General features: G+C 37.4%; 1 protein-coding gene across 11 annotated transcripts in view; it reads right to left on the bottom strand.

The window, feature by feature from the left end:
- ABI2 (abl interactor 2) overlaps positions 1–19760 on the bottom strand; it is a 108413-nt gene that overhangs the window by 20624 nt on the left and 68029 nt on the right. For 3 of the 11 annotated variants that reach the window (XM_001103497.5, XM_077957410.1, XM_077957409.1), the window contains 3 exons: positions 18874–18998; positions 11780–11938; positions 3106–3192 (listed from right to left, as the gene is read on the bottom strand). In XM_001103497.5, the coding sequence (XP_001103497.1) occupies positions 3106–3192; positions 11780–11938; positions 18874–18998 (371 nt within the window). Of the gene's footprint in view, positions 1–3105; positions 3193–11779; positions 11939–17681; positions 17865–18873; positions 18999–19760 lie in introns of all 11 variants that reach the window. The other 8 variants (XM_001103104.5, XM_077957412.1, XM_001103265.5 and 5 more) reach the window with 5 other exon arrangements.

Genomic DNA, 19760 nt, shown 5'->3' with positions numbered 1-19760 from the left:
ACACCACTGTACTCCAGCCTGGGTGACAGAGTGAGTCTGTCTCAAAAAAAAAAAAAAAAAAAAAAAAAAAAAAAAAAGGACAATACAAGTAGGAAGGTAAGAAAGCAAGAAACTTTCAAAGAACTGTCCAAAATTCAGTAGCCAGAGGCATGAGGAAGCTGAAGAGGATGAGGAAGGAAGGGCCTTACAGCAGTTTGGACTCTATCCAAAGAGCCATGGGGAGCCACAGAAAGATTTTAAGGTGAATAACAGGGTCACAGCTGTACTTCTTACCCCAGTATAACTAGGTCACTATAACTGGTTTCAAATTATTCCAGACTTCTTCCAAACATTAAACTTAATGCACAGTATTTGCTACCACGGAATATCTTCGAAATAATATACCTGGAAAGCTTTGAAGATAATTACAAAGAATTATCTTTGAAGACATACCAAAAAAAAGTATATATCTTCCCAAGGTGAATGTTTTTTAAAGAGTTTAAAGACTTAAACATTATTTGAATGTTTAAGTCCTGCCACGTCTGTAAAATTAGTCACAGCACACCTCATACACAATTTTTTAATACACAGTGTACATGAGAAACGTGTATGATTGTAGGAAGAGATGAAAAAGACTAATCTAAAAGGCAATCAACTGTGACAGGGTGGCCAAATTAGGGAATGACTTTTTAAAATATGGGTAGTGCTGCTGTAATAATGTTTTGCAGTCATCTACTTAAGACATTTCTAAGTCTTAAATTGATACTCATGCACTTTACTATTAAATTAAAACAATACTTCCTAGGTTTGGTTCATGAAACATTTTGCTGTTTCTACAAAGTTTGCAGCTTTCACTGGTGACTGGCGAAAACCAATGACATCCTGCTTTAAACCCTATTCAACTTTAGAGTCTCATTTTTTGCTAAGAAAATGACACTGAGGCCGGGCACGGTGGCTCAAGCCTGTAATCCCAGCACTTTGGGAGGCCGAGATGGGCGGATCACGAGGTCAGGAGATCGAGACCATCCTGGCTAACACAGTGAAACCCCATCTCTACTAAAAAATACAAAAAAAAAAAAAAATTAGCCGGGCGTGGTGGCGGGCACCTGTAGTCCCAGCTACTCAGGAGGCTGAGGCAGGAGAATGCCATAAACCCGGGAGGAGGAGCTTGCAGTGAGCTGAGATCACGCCACTGCACTCCAGCCTGGGCGACAGAGCGAGACTCCATCTCAAAAAAAAAAAAAAAAAAGAAAATGACACTTAGTTGCTATACAAACATTCGTGTTTCATTAATGGATTAGTCTTCAATGTCAGTTTCAAAATCTGGCCTTTACTCCAGAAGCTGCTCAGAACCACTTTCGTTCAGAATGAATGACAATATCTCACAGAACATGCAGTAGCAATCGATCGGGAGAATTCTCTAAGGTGCATGCTCATCACAATAGTAAAAACAGAAAAAACTCCCAGGGTATTATTCAAGTGACTACCTTCATTAATCATTGTAATTAAACAGGATTTGTGATGGAAGAAAATTCTCTTTTACTGTAATGACATTTACTTAGACTTTCCACTTTGTACGGAGTATGTAGAATGGAACCAGCATTGGAAAGTCCTTCAATTCCGGTACTGTAATCAAATCCTTTTCTACTTGGTACTTACCCTGTTTAGATGCAGCAGATATTTTTTAAAACCTGAGAACAGTGACCTTGTATCCCACACTTGACCTCACAAGCCTGGCAGAGGATCACACTATGGCTGTGCTTGGCACATGCTGAACTATTAATAGTAGAAACTTGCTGAGAGGCAGTTTTCTCCTCGAGCCAATGTGGGTCACACCCAAGCTAAAGAAGAGTGGGCCCAATAGCATAATTTAAAACATATGAAATCTACCTAATTATATGTGAAAATAGCTCTTAAACTCAACAAAACATCTTACAAAGTCACAATGTGGTAAACATTACAGGTGTTCATGGAGTACCTTCCAATAAACAAAAGAAAGTAAAATAGACGATTTTCAGAAATTAGTAAATACAGATGCAAAGGCATCTGAAAGACACTGAGCCCTCAGGCCAGTAAGACTGAATTATTAGTTAAAATACAATCACATCTAGAAGAATGTGCTGATTAAAGGGGGGCATTGAGTCAGCTACAGCAGCAGAAAAAAGGGGCGACCAAAAGTGCCTGCTATGTGTCAGATGCTTTTCCAAGTGCTGGGGAAACAGCTAGCAAGCAAAACAGGCAAAAATCCTTGCTCTTATAGAGCTTACATTCTAGTATTGGCAGTGCCTATTTCCAAATAACCAGGAATCCTAAGCCACAGATTGCAAATTTTTCTATCCCACCAGTGAGATCATCCATCCTTGTTATGAGATATATACACTGGACTACTTTGGTCTGATGACATGAGATCTTTAATATCATTCTCCTAGTTCAAATCATGTAACCTTATTATTGTGATGTAACCCTCACAAAGACTGCCCATAGGAAGAGGATTCGTCCATCGTACAGTCTATGTTCACTGGTGTCTGTGACAGCAATTCCTCACTGAATGTTGATACAGGCCTCCTGATTTGTCATCGGTCTCCTGAGCTCCATAATGCTTCCCTAGAAGACTCAAGGTATCAACAAAATTAGTTACCTGAACAGGCCAAGGGAAATTCATTCCCAACCTATGAGGCCTCTTGGGAGACAGACTGGCAGCCTGGTCCTCTGAGCCCTACCAAAAATGGCCCTTCTGATATTTGAAATCACAAAACTGGAGGAAGATTCTCAGGCCACCTATAATAGCCCTAAAACTCCAGTGATAAGAAACTAGACTACCACTTATCTGAGCAACCCAGAGAAAAAGATGAGATATCTAGTGATTAAAGAATACCTCCTCAGTTGGAGATGATCTTTCTTTTCTTATATGTGCCTTATTTTATATGTATTTGTCTTATATCTTTACTACTAGTTATTTAAAAGTAGAAAATTTCTCTATTTTATCTCCACTAGCCAGATAGTGACTTGTTCATAATATTGAAATGTCTGAAGTATCAGCAAATGAATGACTATCCAGTCAATCACATATAAATGACATTTTATGCCTATAATCTGATCTACAGCATAAAGAAGACATAAACTTACTATTTTCTTGGACTCTGGCCACAAATCCCATTAAAGGTAACTGAGGAGTTACCTGTAGGATGGAGGGAGGAGGAGGAGCAAGAGATACTGCAAAAACAAAAAAGGTGTGGAGGATAAGGGATAAGGGCGAGTTACATTAAAAGGAAAGGATAATACAATAAAATAAATACATAAAGGAGGGAAACTACCATTCACAAACATTTTATCAGTGATCTCAAGGATCCCCTGTTTAGGGACAACTCATTAACACATAAAACAAAGTACTGGGGGAATTTTTAGTAAGTTTTTGAAAATCACAACAGGAAGCATTTAGCATACAGAGATATGTTAAATATATATAACATAATCTTATGTTTTATATATATATAACATATAACTGATCTTTTTTCATATCGTAACATCATGCCTTCTCAATGAAAGCATTTCTGCAGATTACCATGATGTTGTTTTCTGAATTTTACATTTAAATGTTTGTCAATACAGAGAGAAAAAATATTACATCCCAACACTCTAAATGTATACTTTTTATTACTCTAATAATAGGCAAGTTAATTGGTTCTTCACTCATTAATTAGACAAATACTGACTTCCTACTAAGTAAGTGGCAAACACCTGCTATGAAAACAGTTATCAAAACCATCCTCTGACAATCGGGTGCTATGTCATTACAATTTTTCATAATCCGAACTCATTGGTACATTTCCTCCCTGATGGTGTAGAAAAGTGCAGGCCTTAATCAAATCATTCCACTCTCCTTCCCAAGGTAGATTTCCCTGCAACTCAATCACCTGGCACAGTGCCTAGAGCTAGTAAACTGTCAACAAATGTTTAACATATATAAATGCACTAATAAGCCAGGTATCTGTGGAAACTAAAGAGGCAAAAACAAAAAAAAGAAAGATTACAGTTACAGTTTCCTTTAGAATGGGTACGAAGTATGATATGCATTTTCTTATAAAGAGAAAATGACTGTATTCGCTCCAAAATATAGTTAAGACTAATAAAACTAAAAAGATGAACACGTCTCTGCTCTAAGGAGATCACATTCTATTGAAATAGAAGAATACATGATAATCTTAACCCAACAATATTTGTAGCAATTCCCCGGAAGTAGTGGTGGAGGTGAGGAGGGCTACAATGAAATGACCTCTCAACAGGGACTTGAAGAAAGGAACCCGCCAAGATGACAGGGGTTGAGAAAGATAATCAAGTTGAGAGAACCAAGTGAGGGTGAAGGCTCAGAGGCATAAAACAGCATAACCAGTTCACAGGACCAGAAATGCTTCCATATGGCTAGGAAAAGATACCCAAAGATAAAGTAAAAAACCCAGAAATATCAATGGGAGGATATGAAATAGGGAAGGATCTTATATGCCTGGTGGAAGAGTGCTTAGTGGAAACAGGTTGGATTTTCAAGTCACTCAGCCTCAAATCTCTGATCCATCATTTCCTGGCTGTATGGATAGTCAGTCAATTAACTTCTTCAGGCCTATTCCATAAATGTGATACGAAAACAAGGTAAAGCAACCTACTTCACATAGTGGCTGCAAAGACTAAAAAAAGACAATGGATGTGGAAAGCCTAACCCAGTGGCTGGCACATAATAAATTAAAGCAGTTTCTAGAAAAGGAGAGAACTTTAAAAGTGTGGGAAGAGTACTTGGCAACTAATGATTTAGCTAGCATATCAAGGACAGCAACAAGTTGAAGATCATTCTTAGATTTTTACCCTTCGTAACTATGAAGATGGAGATGTCATTAACTATGTTAAGCCTGGTAGGCAGTACTGGGAAAGAAATGGGATGGTAAACGGGTAAGTCAGGGAGAGATAATGATATGATACATTTGGGTTGAGATTATGCAAAATATCTAGAGTTGATGCTATGGACAGATGCAGGGAGGACATACAAATGCACAGACAAGAATTAAGCAGATAATCTTGAATATCTAGATGCAAAGAACAGAGTAGTATAACTCTAGAAATTGGTACCTTTCTTTAAAAGACACCTTTGGTTAGGTTTTTCCCTAAAGTCATAATTCTTGGCAGTAAATCCTTGATTTGTGTGTCTGCTTCCCACTCAGAGGCTTACAACAACTGTTGATATGTTCATAATACCACTTCCAAGGGTAAGCAGAAGACAATGAAAAGAGAAGGTAGCACAGACAAAAAAGATAAAACTGAGAAACAGTAGCAGGCAGCAACTGGCACTAGAAGAGTAGAGACAAGGCATGTGTTCACATCCAAGATGAAATGCTCCTTTTCTGTTGGAATATATTCTAACCTTCCGTGTAACAGAAAAGTGGGAAATTTCCCACTTCAGTCACTGTTTCTCTACCAAATATAAAAAAAGACCTTTTGGTACTCAGCTAAAAAAGAACAATTAGGTGCTTAACCTACAGCAGTCTTTTTGTGGGTAGACTGAGGTTGAGGTTGTTTTTTTTAAGATGAATATGCTTATTTCTTTTCTACTTCCGAAAGTGAAAATCTGAAGCCATAGTGGTTCAGGCACGCTGGCTCATGCCTGTAATCCCATCACTTTGGAAGGTCGAGGGGGGTGCATCACCTGAGGTCAGGAGTTCAAGACCAGCCTGGCCAACATGGTGAAATCCCATCTCTACTAAAAATACACAAATTAGCCAGGCGTGCTGGCAGGTGCCTGTAATCCCAGCTACTCGGGAGGCTGAGCCAGGAGAATCACTTGAACCCGGGAGGCAGAGGTTGCAGTGAGCTGAGATCACACCATTGCACTCCAGCCTGGGCAACAAGAGCGAAACTCCATCTCAAAAAAAAGAAGTCCACCAGCAGCCAGGGAAAGATCAATCGCAGTTCTTCCTTAAAAGAATGACTTGGTAACAAGTTAGACTTTTTTCAAAGCTAGTCTAAGGCATGTTCAAAAATTCAGTTCCGTCTGGGGTTACAAAGGTCATCCCAAATTCTACTTTTCTCCAGCACAAACCTTTAACAAGGTGGTCCAAATTAATTCAGATACCACATCATTTTCTTGTTGGACCATGTAAGATCTCATCTGACAAGAATGTCTGTGAGCCAGAATATACTGTCTTTCTTGGAGTTGAGCTGAAACCAAACCATTTTTAAGTGAATTTAAGCAGAATTCTGAGCAAAGAATTGTTGCAATATTCAGTTCTAATCCTAGTCATTTTGTGAACAGGCAAACAAGAGCAGGAAGCAAACTTGTTTTCATTTCATTTAGCTAAAATGATTCCTCATAAGACAAGACTCTCCCAATAACCACCAAAAGATCTCCAAACTTAGATTCTGTTACATAATTTTCACAATATACAAGAATGAAGTTAATGTGAAGACAGGCTCACCATGTGAATGGAATTTATAAAGAGATCATAAGTAGAAGAGCTATGAGAATTACAGCTGTGTGCACAAAGCAACGTTTAGATATAAACAGTAAAAGGCTTTCCAAGCAAACCAAACCTAAATGATGAGTCTGTGCTGATGAAATGTACAGACTTTCCAAGTACAACCTTCCTGGTTATTTATAGAGTTCTTTGAAGCATCACTGAAGCTTGTATTTTAAATGTCCAATTTAAAAAGTTTGGAAAAATAAAATTAAGTTTTTACATCTTATTTTTACAGCTTTATACTCTGAGAATATTAGACAAAATAAGCACTCTAAACACTACTTCTAAAGCCATTACTGAACATCACATTTAGATGATATATATATGTATGTTATATAGCACATGCGAGTTTAGATGCTTATATTTTTTTTCCCAGTGAAGGAAATAAACAATTTGTAAGTGTAGTATTTTCTAAACATGAATACCAATGTAGAACAAGAGGTAGGTAAAAGTGAATTCAGGCTGGACGCGATGGCTCACACCTGTAATCCCAGCACTTTGGGAGGCCAAGGCAGTAACAAAATGACTAGGATTAGAACTGAATATTGCGACAATTCTTTGCTAAAAATTCTGCTTAAATTCTCTTAGAATGGTTTCTTTTCTGCTCAACTCCAAGAAAGACAGTATATTCTGGCTCACAGACATTCTAGTCAGATGAGATCTTACATGGTCCAAAAAGAAAATGATGTGATATCTGAATTAATTTGGACCACCTTGTTAAAGGTTTGCCTTGGAGAAAAGTAGAATTTGGGATGACCTTTGTAACCCCAGATGGAAGTGGATCACTTGAGGTCAGGAGTCAGAGACCAGCCTGGCCAACCTGATGAAACCTTGTCTCTATTAAAAAAAAAGAGAGAGAGAGAGGGGCGTGGTGGCATGCACCTGTAGTTCCAGCTACTTGGGAGGCTGAGGCAGGAGAATCGCTTGAACCCAGGAGGTGGAGGTTGCAGTGAGCCGAGATTGCGCCACTGCACTCCAGCCTGGGCAACAAACAAAGCAAGACTTTGGGGAAAAAAAAAAAAAAATCTTCCTGCTCCTGCTCTTTATTTATACTTTGCTAAAGCCCCATCACATCAGTATTCTTCTAGACATTTTAGACATTTATGGTGGTGCTGTAACTTCACAAATCATTTACAGAATATGTGAAATGGCTTTTATTTTCCAATAGCACTATCCCAACATTGTTTTCTACTTTTTTAGTCGCTTTTAATACCATTCAGGGGTTATTAAGCCTGACACTTTCTCTTTGTGAAACAGCACACCCATTCAGGAACTCCTATATCTCATAGAACTATACATCTCTTGTAACCAACATTCACTTTATGAACTTTTTTCCAAAAACTTTTAAGAAATTATGAGCAGTAAAATACATGCTACTTTCTCCTAAAGCCTTTAATATTTACATGCTACATTACTGATTCATTAACAAACAAGGTTTATGTAAAGTATACATATACATACTCACATATGGATATATGTATATTCTTCTTGACCACAAGGTGCTTCATATTTACATTTAAAGTAGAGACTGTTAACTCATAATTAGCCCTATGTGTTTCTATGACCCCCCCTCTTACCACTGGCAACATGAATGATAAATTGGTATTCCTATTTCATTGGCTGGATTAGATTAAGAAATAATGAGAACCAAAGGGATTTCAGTTATGCCCTGATCAAAGGGTTCCTTTCAATAACTTGTTTCTGAAATAATCTCATGAAAAAACAATTATTGTGCTCCTAAGACTTGGCACTAGACACTGGGTGTTACATATTTTAACTCCTATAATTGCCCTTTTTCAAACTCAGATCAAATTGTACATTAACAAATATAGTAATAACACTGCTAGATTTACACCTCACAGAACCCCACTGAATTTATATTCACATGACACCCTCCAGATTGTCAGCTCACTTCCTGAGAAGCATGCAACCACAGCAAGACTCCAATTACCAAAAAAAAAAAAAAAAACCTCATAAAACATGCACTTCAGATCATTTTTGTTAAATCAGAGTATTAGTTACTTGAGAAAGCACAACAAATATTCTCATTGTAAATATGAAAAAAATAGGGACAATTGCAGGGCCAGTGGGAGTAATACAGAAGACTTACATAATTCTTTTTTGAGATAGGGTCTCACTCTGTTGCCCAGGCTGGAGTACAGTGGCACAATCTTGGCTCACTGAAACTTCCACCTCCTAGCTCAATCAATCCTTCTGCCTCAGCCTCCTGAGTAGCTGGGACTGCAGGCACCTGCCACAGCGCTTGACTCATAAATAATATTCAAATGAATATAAAATAAAAGTACATCCAACAGCCTTAGAACACTGATTCACAAATCATTAAGTCTTGCAAAAAGAGATCTTCCAAGAAAATGGTTTAGTTAGAAAAAAAAACTAGTTTAGAAAAAGTACTCTGATTAACCAACTAACAATGCTATGGCCACCCACTTTAAACAGTTATCAAATGCCTGGAGATGAAAGGCAGAACTTAATAGAGTACAGAAAAACAAAAAAGTGCAACTAAATTGACTCACACGTTACACAGAAAGCCTAACAATCCCAATTCACCTTACTTTCATGAGTGAGAAAAATACTTTTCCTTAAAATCATTTCATAAAGTGAGAATATTTTTACTTTAACATATACTTTCAAGCATTTGAAAATCAGATTTACAAAGAAACTATTGAAATATGTATTATAAAATACATTTAAATATGTGCCTAAACAGCCTTCAAATAAATTCTACCTACAGCGTTCTCATAGGACTATTTTGGAGCATACACGAACAAAGCATGAAATGTCCCTGTATAGGCTGGGTGCGGTGGCTCAAGCCTGTAATTCCAGCACCCTGGGAGGCCGAGACAAGCGGATGACTTGAGGTCAGGAGTTTGAGACCAGCTTGGCCAAGATGGTGAAACCCCGTCTCTACTAAAAATACAAAAATTAGCTGGGCATGGTGGCAGGCGCCTGTAATCCCTGCTACTTGGGAGGCTGAGGCAGGATAATTGCTTGAACCCGGGAGGTAGAGTTTGCAGTGAGCCAAGATTGTACCACTGCACTCCAGCCTGGGTGACAAAGCAAGACTCAGTCTCAAAACAAAACAAAACAAAAATTAGCCAGGCGTGGTGGCAGGTACCTGTAATCCCAGCTACTCAGGAGGCTGAGGCAGGAGAACCGCTTGAACCGGGAAGGTGAGGTTGCAGTGAGCCAAGATTGTGCCACTGCACTCTAGCTTGGGCAACAGAGCGCAACTCCATTAAAAAAAAAAAAAAAAAGAAAAGAAAAGAAAAAAGAAATATCCCTGTATATACTTACTATATATCATGTATAGTTTGTCTCAAGCTCTAACAGTGAAGCATCTCTCAGTTCCATAATGGAACCAACCCATTTTGGACTAACATCTGAGAGGGCCAAGGAGACAGCCCAGCTTCAGCAGAACTATGAAACAGGCTATAACTAAAATTTAAAATTTTTATAAACTAAAATTTAAAAATAAAAAATGCATTTAAATACAAAACAGCACCTGAACAAATGTAAATCTGAAAACATGGTTTAAAGGAAGAATGTATAAAAAGGGCAGTTTTGTCAAATTTAAGTTCGGAATGATTTAAAAAGAACTGCACAGCCAAAAACACAAAATGTGATGAAAGATAGAAGTATGTATCAATTAAGGTAGTTGGTATTCACACTATGGTTTGCACTGGATGGACTACAAATACAGCATTTAACTTACAAGAGGACCCAGAACAGAGAAGGAATTTGGATAAATGAACAAGGGATTCATTTGGCATTTAACAAACAGTTCCTGAGCAGTATTCCAGGATGTAACTGTTTAAAAGACTGACAAGGTCTCAGGCTTTCATGCACTTTATATCACATCCTTTCATCCGCCTTCCTCTCCACAAAAGAGAAGACTTGGGAGGGTAAGAAAAGATTTTTTTTAATATGTAGGTAGGACAATAGAAAGAACATGGAACTCAGGCCAGGTACGGTGACTCATGCCTGTAATCCCAGCACTCTAGGAGGCTGAGGTGGGTGGATCATTTAAGGTCAGGAGTTTGAGACCAGCCTGGCCAACATAGTGAAACCCCATCTCTACAACAAAATATAAAAATTAGCTGGGTGTGGTGGTGGGTGCCTGTAATCCCAGCTACTCAGGAGCCTGAGGCAGGAGAATCGCTTGAACCCAGGAGGCGGGCGTTGCAGTGATCAGAGATCACGCCACTGCACTCCATCCTGGGCAACAGAGCGAGACTCCATCTCAATTTAAAAAAAAAAAAAAATTAAAAAACAGAAAGAAAGAACATGGAACTTAGAAAACCTAAGTTCAAATCCTAACCTGACCATCACCTCAGCCTCATTTTCCTCACCTATAAGATATAGGAAAATGATCACCAATCTTATTTTGTACATGATTCTAAAAATCAAATGAGATAATATGAAAACATTAGTTAAATTAAGTGTTTATGCTGAAGGATCAAATTTCTTCTGCAAGACTCTTACAAAGAATATCACTATAGATCGCAGCCACAGAGACAAACTGCAGCTCCATAAAATTCAAGGCTTATCAAAGATGGAATGAGTTGAACCCAATATCAGAGGTGTTCACACATAGGCTTACTGGCTTCTTGGCAAAAATACAGAAAAACACAGTAAGTTGACATACCATGTCCACAATAGTCATGGTGTCTAATATTTGTTCTTGCCCTCTCTGGGGAGTAAACAAAATAATAATTATGTATAGCATTAAATATGTTCCAGATTAGTTATTCCGTATGCATGATACAACCGATTATTCAGTGTAATTATTGTATCTGATTCAATTTACCCAACTCCTAGTTTTTCCACCATGGGTTTGGTATGAGAATTGTATAAGCTAATATAATTCCCTAGCACAAAATAGCTTCAAAAATGTTCTCTTTTCCTTTGTTACTTCTAAATTCTGTTCATGTGCACCCAACTTTCATTATTTGTTATTTATAGAGTAAGGATGTCTGATGAAATAAAAAGGAAATAGCATTCACCACAATGTTATTTTAAAAAGCAAATAACCACTAAAATATTCAAAAAAATTCTGCTCAGAAAAATTAAGTTCTATGACTTTACCTGGAAATCACGTACTGATTTTTTTTAAGAATTGAAAGATACAGTATTAGCAACCTACAATTCATTCATTCTCCCATTCATTCAACAAATGGTACTAACCACTACCATGCACTATTTGTAACTAAGGGTTTTTTGTAGTTGAAAGTTTTTAATTAGATACATTCTATAGAATGCAAAAAAAAAAAAAATCTAACCTGGATTCTGGCTATAAAAAGGTCCTCCATTCATCTGATTCTGAAGGCTTGTTTGTGAAGTGATGGAAGGAGGGCGTCTATAGGGCAACGAGCCCCCTATTGTTGGGGGAGTATGGCGAGAGGCAGGCCTATTCATGCTGTAAAACTGTACAGGATGACCTGAAAAAGAGATAGAACATACATATGTCATTAAAAGAAAATTATCTCAGATCATTAAATACTTTATGTACAATGCCTAAATCTTAATAATTAAAAACAACAGCTAGTTTATCTAGTATCTGAAATACACAATGCAAGGTGAGTTATTGTTTGCTGATATTGTATCATAGTACAAAAGCAGAAAAGCAAACAAAACTATGATTAAGTTTGGAAAGCTGTATCTAAATAGTTTACTAATTAGGGCTGGTGCAGTGGTTCATGCCTGTAATCCCAGCACTTTGGGAGGCCAAGGCACGCAGATCATTTGAGGTCAGGAGTTTCAGACCTCCAACACAGTGAAACCCCAATTCAACTAAAAATACAAAAATTAGCCAGGCATGGTGGCATGTGCCTGTAATTCCAGCTACTCGGGAGGCTGAGGCATGAGAATCACTTGAACTCAGGAGGTGGAAGTTGCAGTGAGCCAAGATTGCACCAATGCACTCCAGCCTGGTTGATAGTGAGACTCTTGTCTCAAAATAAACAGTTTGCTAATTAACACTATTATTTCACTAAATTAAAAATCTGATGGGGTTTCAAAATCATCACAATTAATTAAAATTTATCTACTCCACCCCCAAAATATAGTCACTAAACACTGAAAACTAAAATCAACAAGAATGACGTTTGGGAAAGCAAGAGAAAAAAATGTTTGACACACAGTCTTATTCCAAAATAATAAATAATAAAAAACGTTAGGTAGCAAAAAAGTTTGTTTAAAGGAAAATAAAGTATTTCAACAAAAGGTTAAATGACATGATTCCAAATCAAACACTTCTTTCATTTAATCAAAAAATCTACCACGAAAGCTACATTATTTTGTCTTAAAATTAAAATCTAGAAAATTTACAATCATGAAAAAAATTAAGATATAAAAACAGGGTCAAAATACATCTTATTTTTAATACCATCCCTAAGTCCATACACAGTTACCATCAATTTCACTGTATTTTGCTCTCTTGAGAGTTCTTCCACAGCTAATGTCAACTGCAGACATGATTCCATAATCCATCAATTTCCTAATAATATAATCCACTCCCTAAACTTCACCTTGACTTCACTCCCACCTACATTAAGCTGAAAACTTTTTCTTACAGACAGAGCACTACAGCACCCATGAGAGAGTACACCAGCAGACAAGAGAGAAGGAGAGGGCAAGAGAGAAGAGGAGGGGGATAAATAAGTAGGTGGAGAAGAAAGCAGAAAGGGGACGGGAAGCTAGAGGAGGAGAAGATGAAGGTGGAGGAGGGCAAAAGGATAGAGGAGGGGAAAGGAAAGGAGAAAAGAGAAAGGGAGAAAGAGAGGAGATAAGTGAAGAAGAAGAAAAAAAACACTTTTGCTAAACCCAACAGGAAGCCAGAAGGCAAAAGAATCCACTGAAGCATTTCCTGGAGGTCAGCCTACTGGAGAAAAGGGGAGAGTAGAGGAGGGGGCACTGGGGGAACAGATGATACCTGGCATATTCATCTAACCATTTGTGCCTAAGGTTATCCTGAAATTTTTTTAATTCTAAAATAAACTACTTGAGACACAGTGAGATTAAGACTTATGTAATGTATAATTTGATGAATGCTTGATTTGTTCAAATCTTCATGATCAAACACTGCAGTCATATCCTCTTCCAGGCTTCATATATCTCAGTTGAATCTTACCATCTGTATTCTACTTTAATATGAGACTATCTTCTTGGTAATTTTAAAGTAATAGAGGAAAAAAACACTTTGACAATTTTTCATCTTGTCTATTATTATAAAATGGCTTTACGTGACTAAAATTGCTCTATAGGAACTGTAAGTTTATCAAGCTTAGATTCATATGGAGTCATATAGATTATAAGAGCACTCAAGGCTTGTTATAACATTTAATCATCTTACATGTGTCTCAAAAACCTAAAACTCAATTGTGTTGTATAAAATCTTAAGCACTCAAGCTTAAACACAATCCGCTATCAACTGAGAAGCCTCTGTAACCATGATAAACATGAAAACGTACAAACGATTTAAAAGGCATATTTAGTTATTTGAACCACTGAATACAATTATTAGCATTTCAGTAATTAATCTATAACAAACTAATACAAACCTAGGATCAAGTTAAAAACATCTGGATTAACATCATTATGAATTTTATATAGTTACATCTAGTCTAAAACCTCACATGGGCTGGGCATGGTGGCTCAGGCCTTTAATCCCAGCACTATGGGAGGTGGAGGCGGGTGGATCACTTCAGATCAGGAGTTCAAGACCAGCCTGACCAACACGATGAAACCTTGTCTCCATTAAAAGTACAAAAAATTAGCTGGGTGTGGTGGCTCACGCTTATAATCCTAGCTCCCCAGGAGGCTAAGGCAGGAGAATCGCTTGAGTCCAGGCAACAGAGATTGCAGTGAGCCGAGATCACCACTGTACTCCAGCCTGGGTTGTCTGTCTCAAAAAAAAAAAAGACACTATTCACACTATTAATGAGAGATTTACCATTTGGGGTTTTAAAAATATATATACCTAATTATCATAAACCTAACGATAAAACCTGAAACTAAAAACTTCTAGAAGAAAACACAGAACAAAATCTTTATGACTTCAGGTAAAGAGTTCTTAGATACGCCACCAAAGCACAATTCATTAAAAAAAAAAAAATAATAACACTTAATAAAAATGAAGAATTTCTGCTATTTAAAATACATTTAAAAAATAAATGGGCCGGGCGCGGTGGCTCACGCCTGTAATCCCAGCACTTTGGGAGGCCGAGGCGGGCGGATCACAAGGTCAGGAGATCGAGACCACGGTGAAACCCCGTCTCTACTAAAAATACAAAAAATTAGCCGGGCGCGGTTGTGGGCGCCTGTAGTCCCAGCTACTCGGGAGGCTGAGGCAGGAGAATGGCGTGAACCCGGGAGGCGGAGCTTGCAGTGAGCTGAGATCCGGCCACTGCACTCCAGCCTGGGCGACAGAGAGAGACTCCGTCTCAAAAAAAAATAAAATAAAATAAAAAAATTAAAAAAAAATAAATGAACAGGCTGGGCCCAGTGGCTCACGCCTGTAATCCCAGCACTTTGGGAGGCCGAGGCAAGCAGATCACCTGAGGTCAGGAGTTCAAGACCAATTTGGCCAACATGGTGAAACCCCATCCCTACTAAAAATACAAAAATTAACTGGGCATGGTGGCAGGCACCTGTAATCCCAGCTACTTGGGAGGCTGGGCAGTCGCTTGAACCTGCAAGGTGGAGGTTGCGGTGAGCCGAGATCACGCCACTGCACTCCAGCCTGGATGCCAAGAGTGAAACTTTGTCCTCCCGCCGCCCCCACCCCCGCTCCCACCAAAAAAAAAATAGAAAATAAGCAAACGAATCACAAAATGGAAGAAAATATTTGTAACTCATAATCTATAAAGGACATATATTTAGAAAGTAAAAGAACTCAATGATAAGAAAAAAAACCCTATTAAAAGGATGAGAAGGAGCAAAACATTTGAACAGATATTTCACCAAAGACGATATACACATGGCAAATAAGCACATGAAAAAAATGTTCAATATCATTAGTCATTATACAGCCATTTTGGAAAACAACTTGGCAGTTTCTTATAAAGTTAAAAATTTACTTATAACCCAGCAATTCTATTCCCTAGGTATTTACCTGAATGAAATAAAAACTCAAGTGCACAAAAAAACCCGTATGTACATGTTTACGGCAACTTTATTCATAAGCACTCAAAACTGGAAAAATCTAAATGTCCTCTGAGAAAGGGATAAACAAATTGTGGTAAATACAACACTACTAAGCAATAAAATGTAATGAAATACTTAAACATGCAACAACATGGGTAATTCTCAAATGCATCTGGCCAAAAAAACAGATCAAAAAAGCTACATACCATATGCTTTCATTTATGTGTTATTCTTAAAAAGGCACAACTTTAGAGACAAAAAACACATCAACGGCTTACCAGGAGCTGGGAGTGGAGGGGAAGGATTGACTATAAAAAGGGGGCATGGAGGAAATTTTTGTGATGATAGGACTGTTCTATATCTTGATTGTGGTGGCAACTACGTGTCAGTACACCTTTGTCAAAACTCACAAACATACGTGGTATACAGGGTGAATTTTACTGTACATAAGTTACCCCTTAGTAAAAAGAAAAAAAATTGCTTGGTAACTCAAGATACTGTATAAAAGAGACTACCCTGATATAAATTATTAAAAGGCATTTACCTTGCTGTTTCAAAAACCACGGTTAATTATCCCCTCACACAACAAACGTTTATTTAGTGAACACTGAGCCAGGCACCTGTTACTCAACTAATACTTAATTACTAAAACATAGACTCTCAGTTGGGGGTCATTTGTCCTTTCCGATGCATTCTTTATCAAAGCCGGAGCACAAGGAGATTCCTATATTTAACTAGTTAGTTTGGCCTAACAGTTGTATCTGTATCAAAAAACAGCCCATGTTTACATTTATCTACTGCATAAAGCTTTTCTTTAAAAGTCATATAGAAGGAATCCCATAAGACACCATCCAAAATCCACTTTGGCTAAAAGTGTCTTTTAAAACATGTAAAGATCTTATATATGTTTAACATGTATAACAGCAAAGCTGAATGTAAATGCTATGAAGCTCTTTACTGGCAAGTGGAACACTATAGTGATTGATATGCTTTGAATCTGTGTCCCTGCCCAAATCTCATGTTGAACTGTAATCCCCAATGTTGGAGGTGAGGCTTGGGGGGAGGTGACTGGATCACAAGGGTGGTTTCTCATGGTTTAGGACCATCCCCCTTGGAGCTGTTCTTGCAATAATGAGATCTGGTTGTTTAAGTGTGTAGCACCTCCCACTTTGTCCTCTTGCTCCTACTCTGGCCATGTGACCAGTGTGCTTCCCCTCTGCTTCAGGCCATGAGTGTAAGTTTCCTGAGGCCTCCTCAGAAGCCGAGCAGATGCCAGTATCATGCTTCCTGTACAACCTGAAGAACCGTTAGCCAATTAAACCTCTTTTCTGCATAAATTACCCAGTCTCAGGTATTTATAGCATTGTGAGAACAGACTAATACAGTGATATATGTCCAAACACATATATTTTATAGCAGATAAGAACCTGTTTACTAGCCAGCATCATTAACTGTACAAATACATTTTGTAGCAATTGAGTCTATCTCCTCCCCAATCAAAACAGATTTTAGATTGCAATTTTAAAACACTAGCCAACTTAGATAAACCTGAAATTCTTTACAAGTACATTGTCTATGAGTTTCCAATGCTGCTATAATAAGCAACAGATTCTGTTAAAAACAGACTTACAGAGGCTTTCCATTTGTTGTATCAAATATTTCCTATAAAATATACCTTAGAATTATTATAATAGACTTTTGTTAATCATTTAACCTGTAATAAAAATATTTCTAATGACAATTTCCAAAAACTGTACATAAGGTAGCTCCATATTAAACTTAAAAATCTCTAATAAATGAAATTCAAGCAATAAAAGAACATAAATTTATGCTACCCTATTGGAAAAATGTATGAGAAACTTTACCTCAATTTTCTCAGGAAATGCTAATCTCTGGTCACAGACTTTCTTAGTACATTATTCTTATTTTTTTTAATATGAAGTACAATCAAACCAAAAACAAAAAAAAATCAAAGGTGCAAGTAAGAGAATAGCCAGATGACTGGATCTGCCTGCCAATTAATAAGCAAATACTTACCTGTAGGGGGAGTGGAAGAAACAACAGGGGGAGTTGGAGAAGTGAAGCCATCAGCAAGGGTCTGGGCACCCCCAGCAGCAGCGTCTGGGGCAGTGGAGGAAGGGACAGTAGCAGGAACAAGAGGGGCAGGGGCAGATGCAGAAGTAGCAGGAAGGGGAGGAGTGCCAGCAGAGCCAGCAGGGGCTGAGGGGAAAGAGGAGTAAGAGGCAGCATTAATGAGGCAATCATATGAGGCAGGATTAGAAAAGGTATTAGAGTATTTAATGTTAGATATTCAGTGCTTAACACTAACCAAAGAATAGAGTTGAAAAAAAGAATAAAACTTATGTTAAAGGATGTCTATATAAGCAGCAAATAATTCAAGACGCTCAGGGTAACGTACAGATTTTTTCAATTCATTAAAAACAAACATTCCTTTTTATTTGAAAGCACTACTCCAGAAGAAAAGTGTTCCCTTCATATTGTTATTTTTAGCATAACATTCCGTATATAGTATACAAAACTAACATAATACACTAAAAAGCAACAGTTTTCCATTTTGAATTAGACAAATCAGAAAATAGACATATTCCAGATATCAGGCAAAAAAAAAAGTTTTTTTAAAACACAAACCTTTACGATTTTTAAAAGGCATTATCTACTTGTTACTATAAGTAACTAAGTATGTAACATTCTATTAATGTATTTTGTGTCATGTTTTTAAAACTAAGTTTTAAGTGTGTATCTCCTCGAATCAAATAAGCAACTTTTCAGTTTCAGAGAAAAGAGGGTAGCATTTTCAGAGACTACTAAATTCCAATACGTCCACTAAATTTAACTGTCAAAACTACTTTTCATTATCTGCCCAATCTTCTGTTACTAATATGATTCTCACACTCAGTTCCCACTGTGTCCGAAGACTGCACTGTCATAACACTAGCTGGAATTAAACTTGTAACTCATAACAAAGTGTGATCTGAAACCTCAAAGCGGCAACTGAGCCACATCACCAAAGGCATAAAGAGAAGTGCAAACTGAGCAAACACTTACAAATCACTAGATTACAAATAACAAATATATAAAGACTTCCCAATATTTATGATTCCTAAAGAAAAAAAAATTCTGATTATGAAGAAAGCCCACCATAATTAAATCACAAATTGAATCAAATTCAGAAAGGAAAAGTGAAGATGAGGCACCATGAATGTTTTACCTGGAAAGACACTGGGAGGAGATGGAGTAGGAACAGCAATAGGAACCCCCACACTACCACTTCCACTGTTCTCTCGACTGCTGCTCCGACTACTTGGGTGGCTCCCTCCACTACTCCCACTGCTGCTAAAGAAATAAGAGCCACCAAAACATGAGTATTTATAAACAGTAAGAGATCATCAGCACTTCCCAACATTTTCTGAGATGAATGTAGCTACAATAAAGGTAATTCAAAAGCGTTCCACTTCAAAAAAAAATTTCCTTGAGCTCCAAGTCAGTGACAGGTTAAAAAAAGTGTGTGTGTGTGTGTGTGTGTGTGTGTGTGTGTGTGTGTGTGTGTGTGTGTGTATTTTTCTTAATAAAGTTAAGGGAAAAACTGAGTTCAATAAGCTTGTTTTGACATTTTGAAAAAATTATCCAGAAATATAAGTGATAAATGTTGAGGTTTAACACATTAAAACAATATTGCCTTTTTATATTCCAGTTTAATGCCTATGTGAAGAAACTTCTTTTATAATAAAAACATTTTCCTAAACAGATTTGAGTAATTTTAATTCACAATCATACTTTGATGTACTATCCCATATTAAAATTTTATTATGTATAGTTTTTCATCTGTAAAGTTCCACCAAAAAACAACCTGACATTTCCCACATTTGGTCCATAATTTTTTTTCCAGATCAACTAAACTCTTAAAACTTGGAGAGAAGTCTGCACTTAGAGATGTCTGTTCTTTATCAACTTCCTGACTGCTCAAAGTTGCATCAGAACATGAGGAGAGAGAGGTGAAATCAGATGAGGTTTGGGAGAGGAGAGTGAGGAAAAGAACTTAGTGCTTGGAAAATGAGAGATTTACCTGAAGTAATCTGAACAGATTGTGGTACTATG

The sequence above is a fragment of the Macaca mulatta genome, chromosome 12 (assembly GCF_049350105.2).
Source record: "Macaca mulatta isolate MMU2019108-1 chromosome 12, T2T-MMU8v2.0, whole genome shotgun sequence".
Lineage (NCBI taxonomy): Eukaryota > Metazoa > Chordata > Mammalia > Primates > Cercopithecidae > Macaca > Macaca mulatta.
Note: the sequence above shows the minus strand (reverse complement) of the source record. Positions and strands in the feature narration are given on the sequence as shown.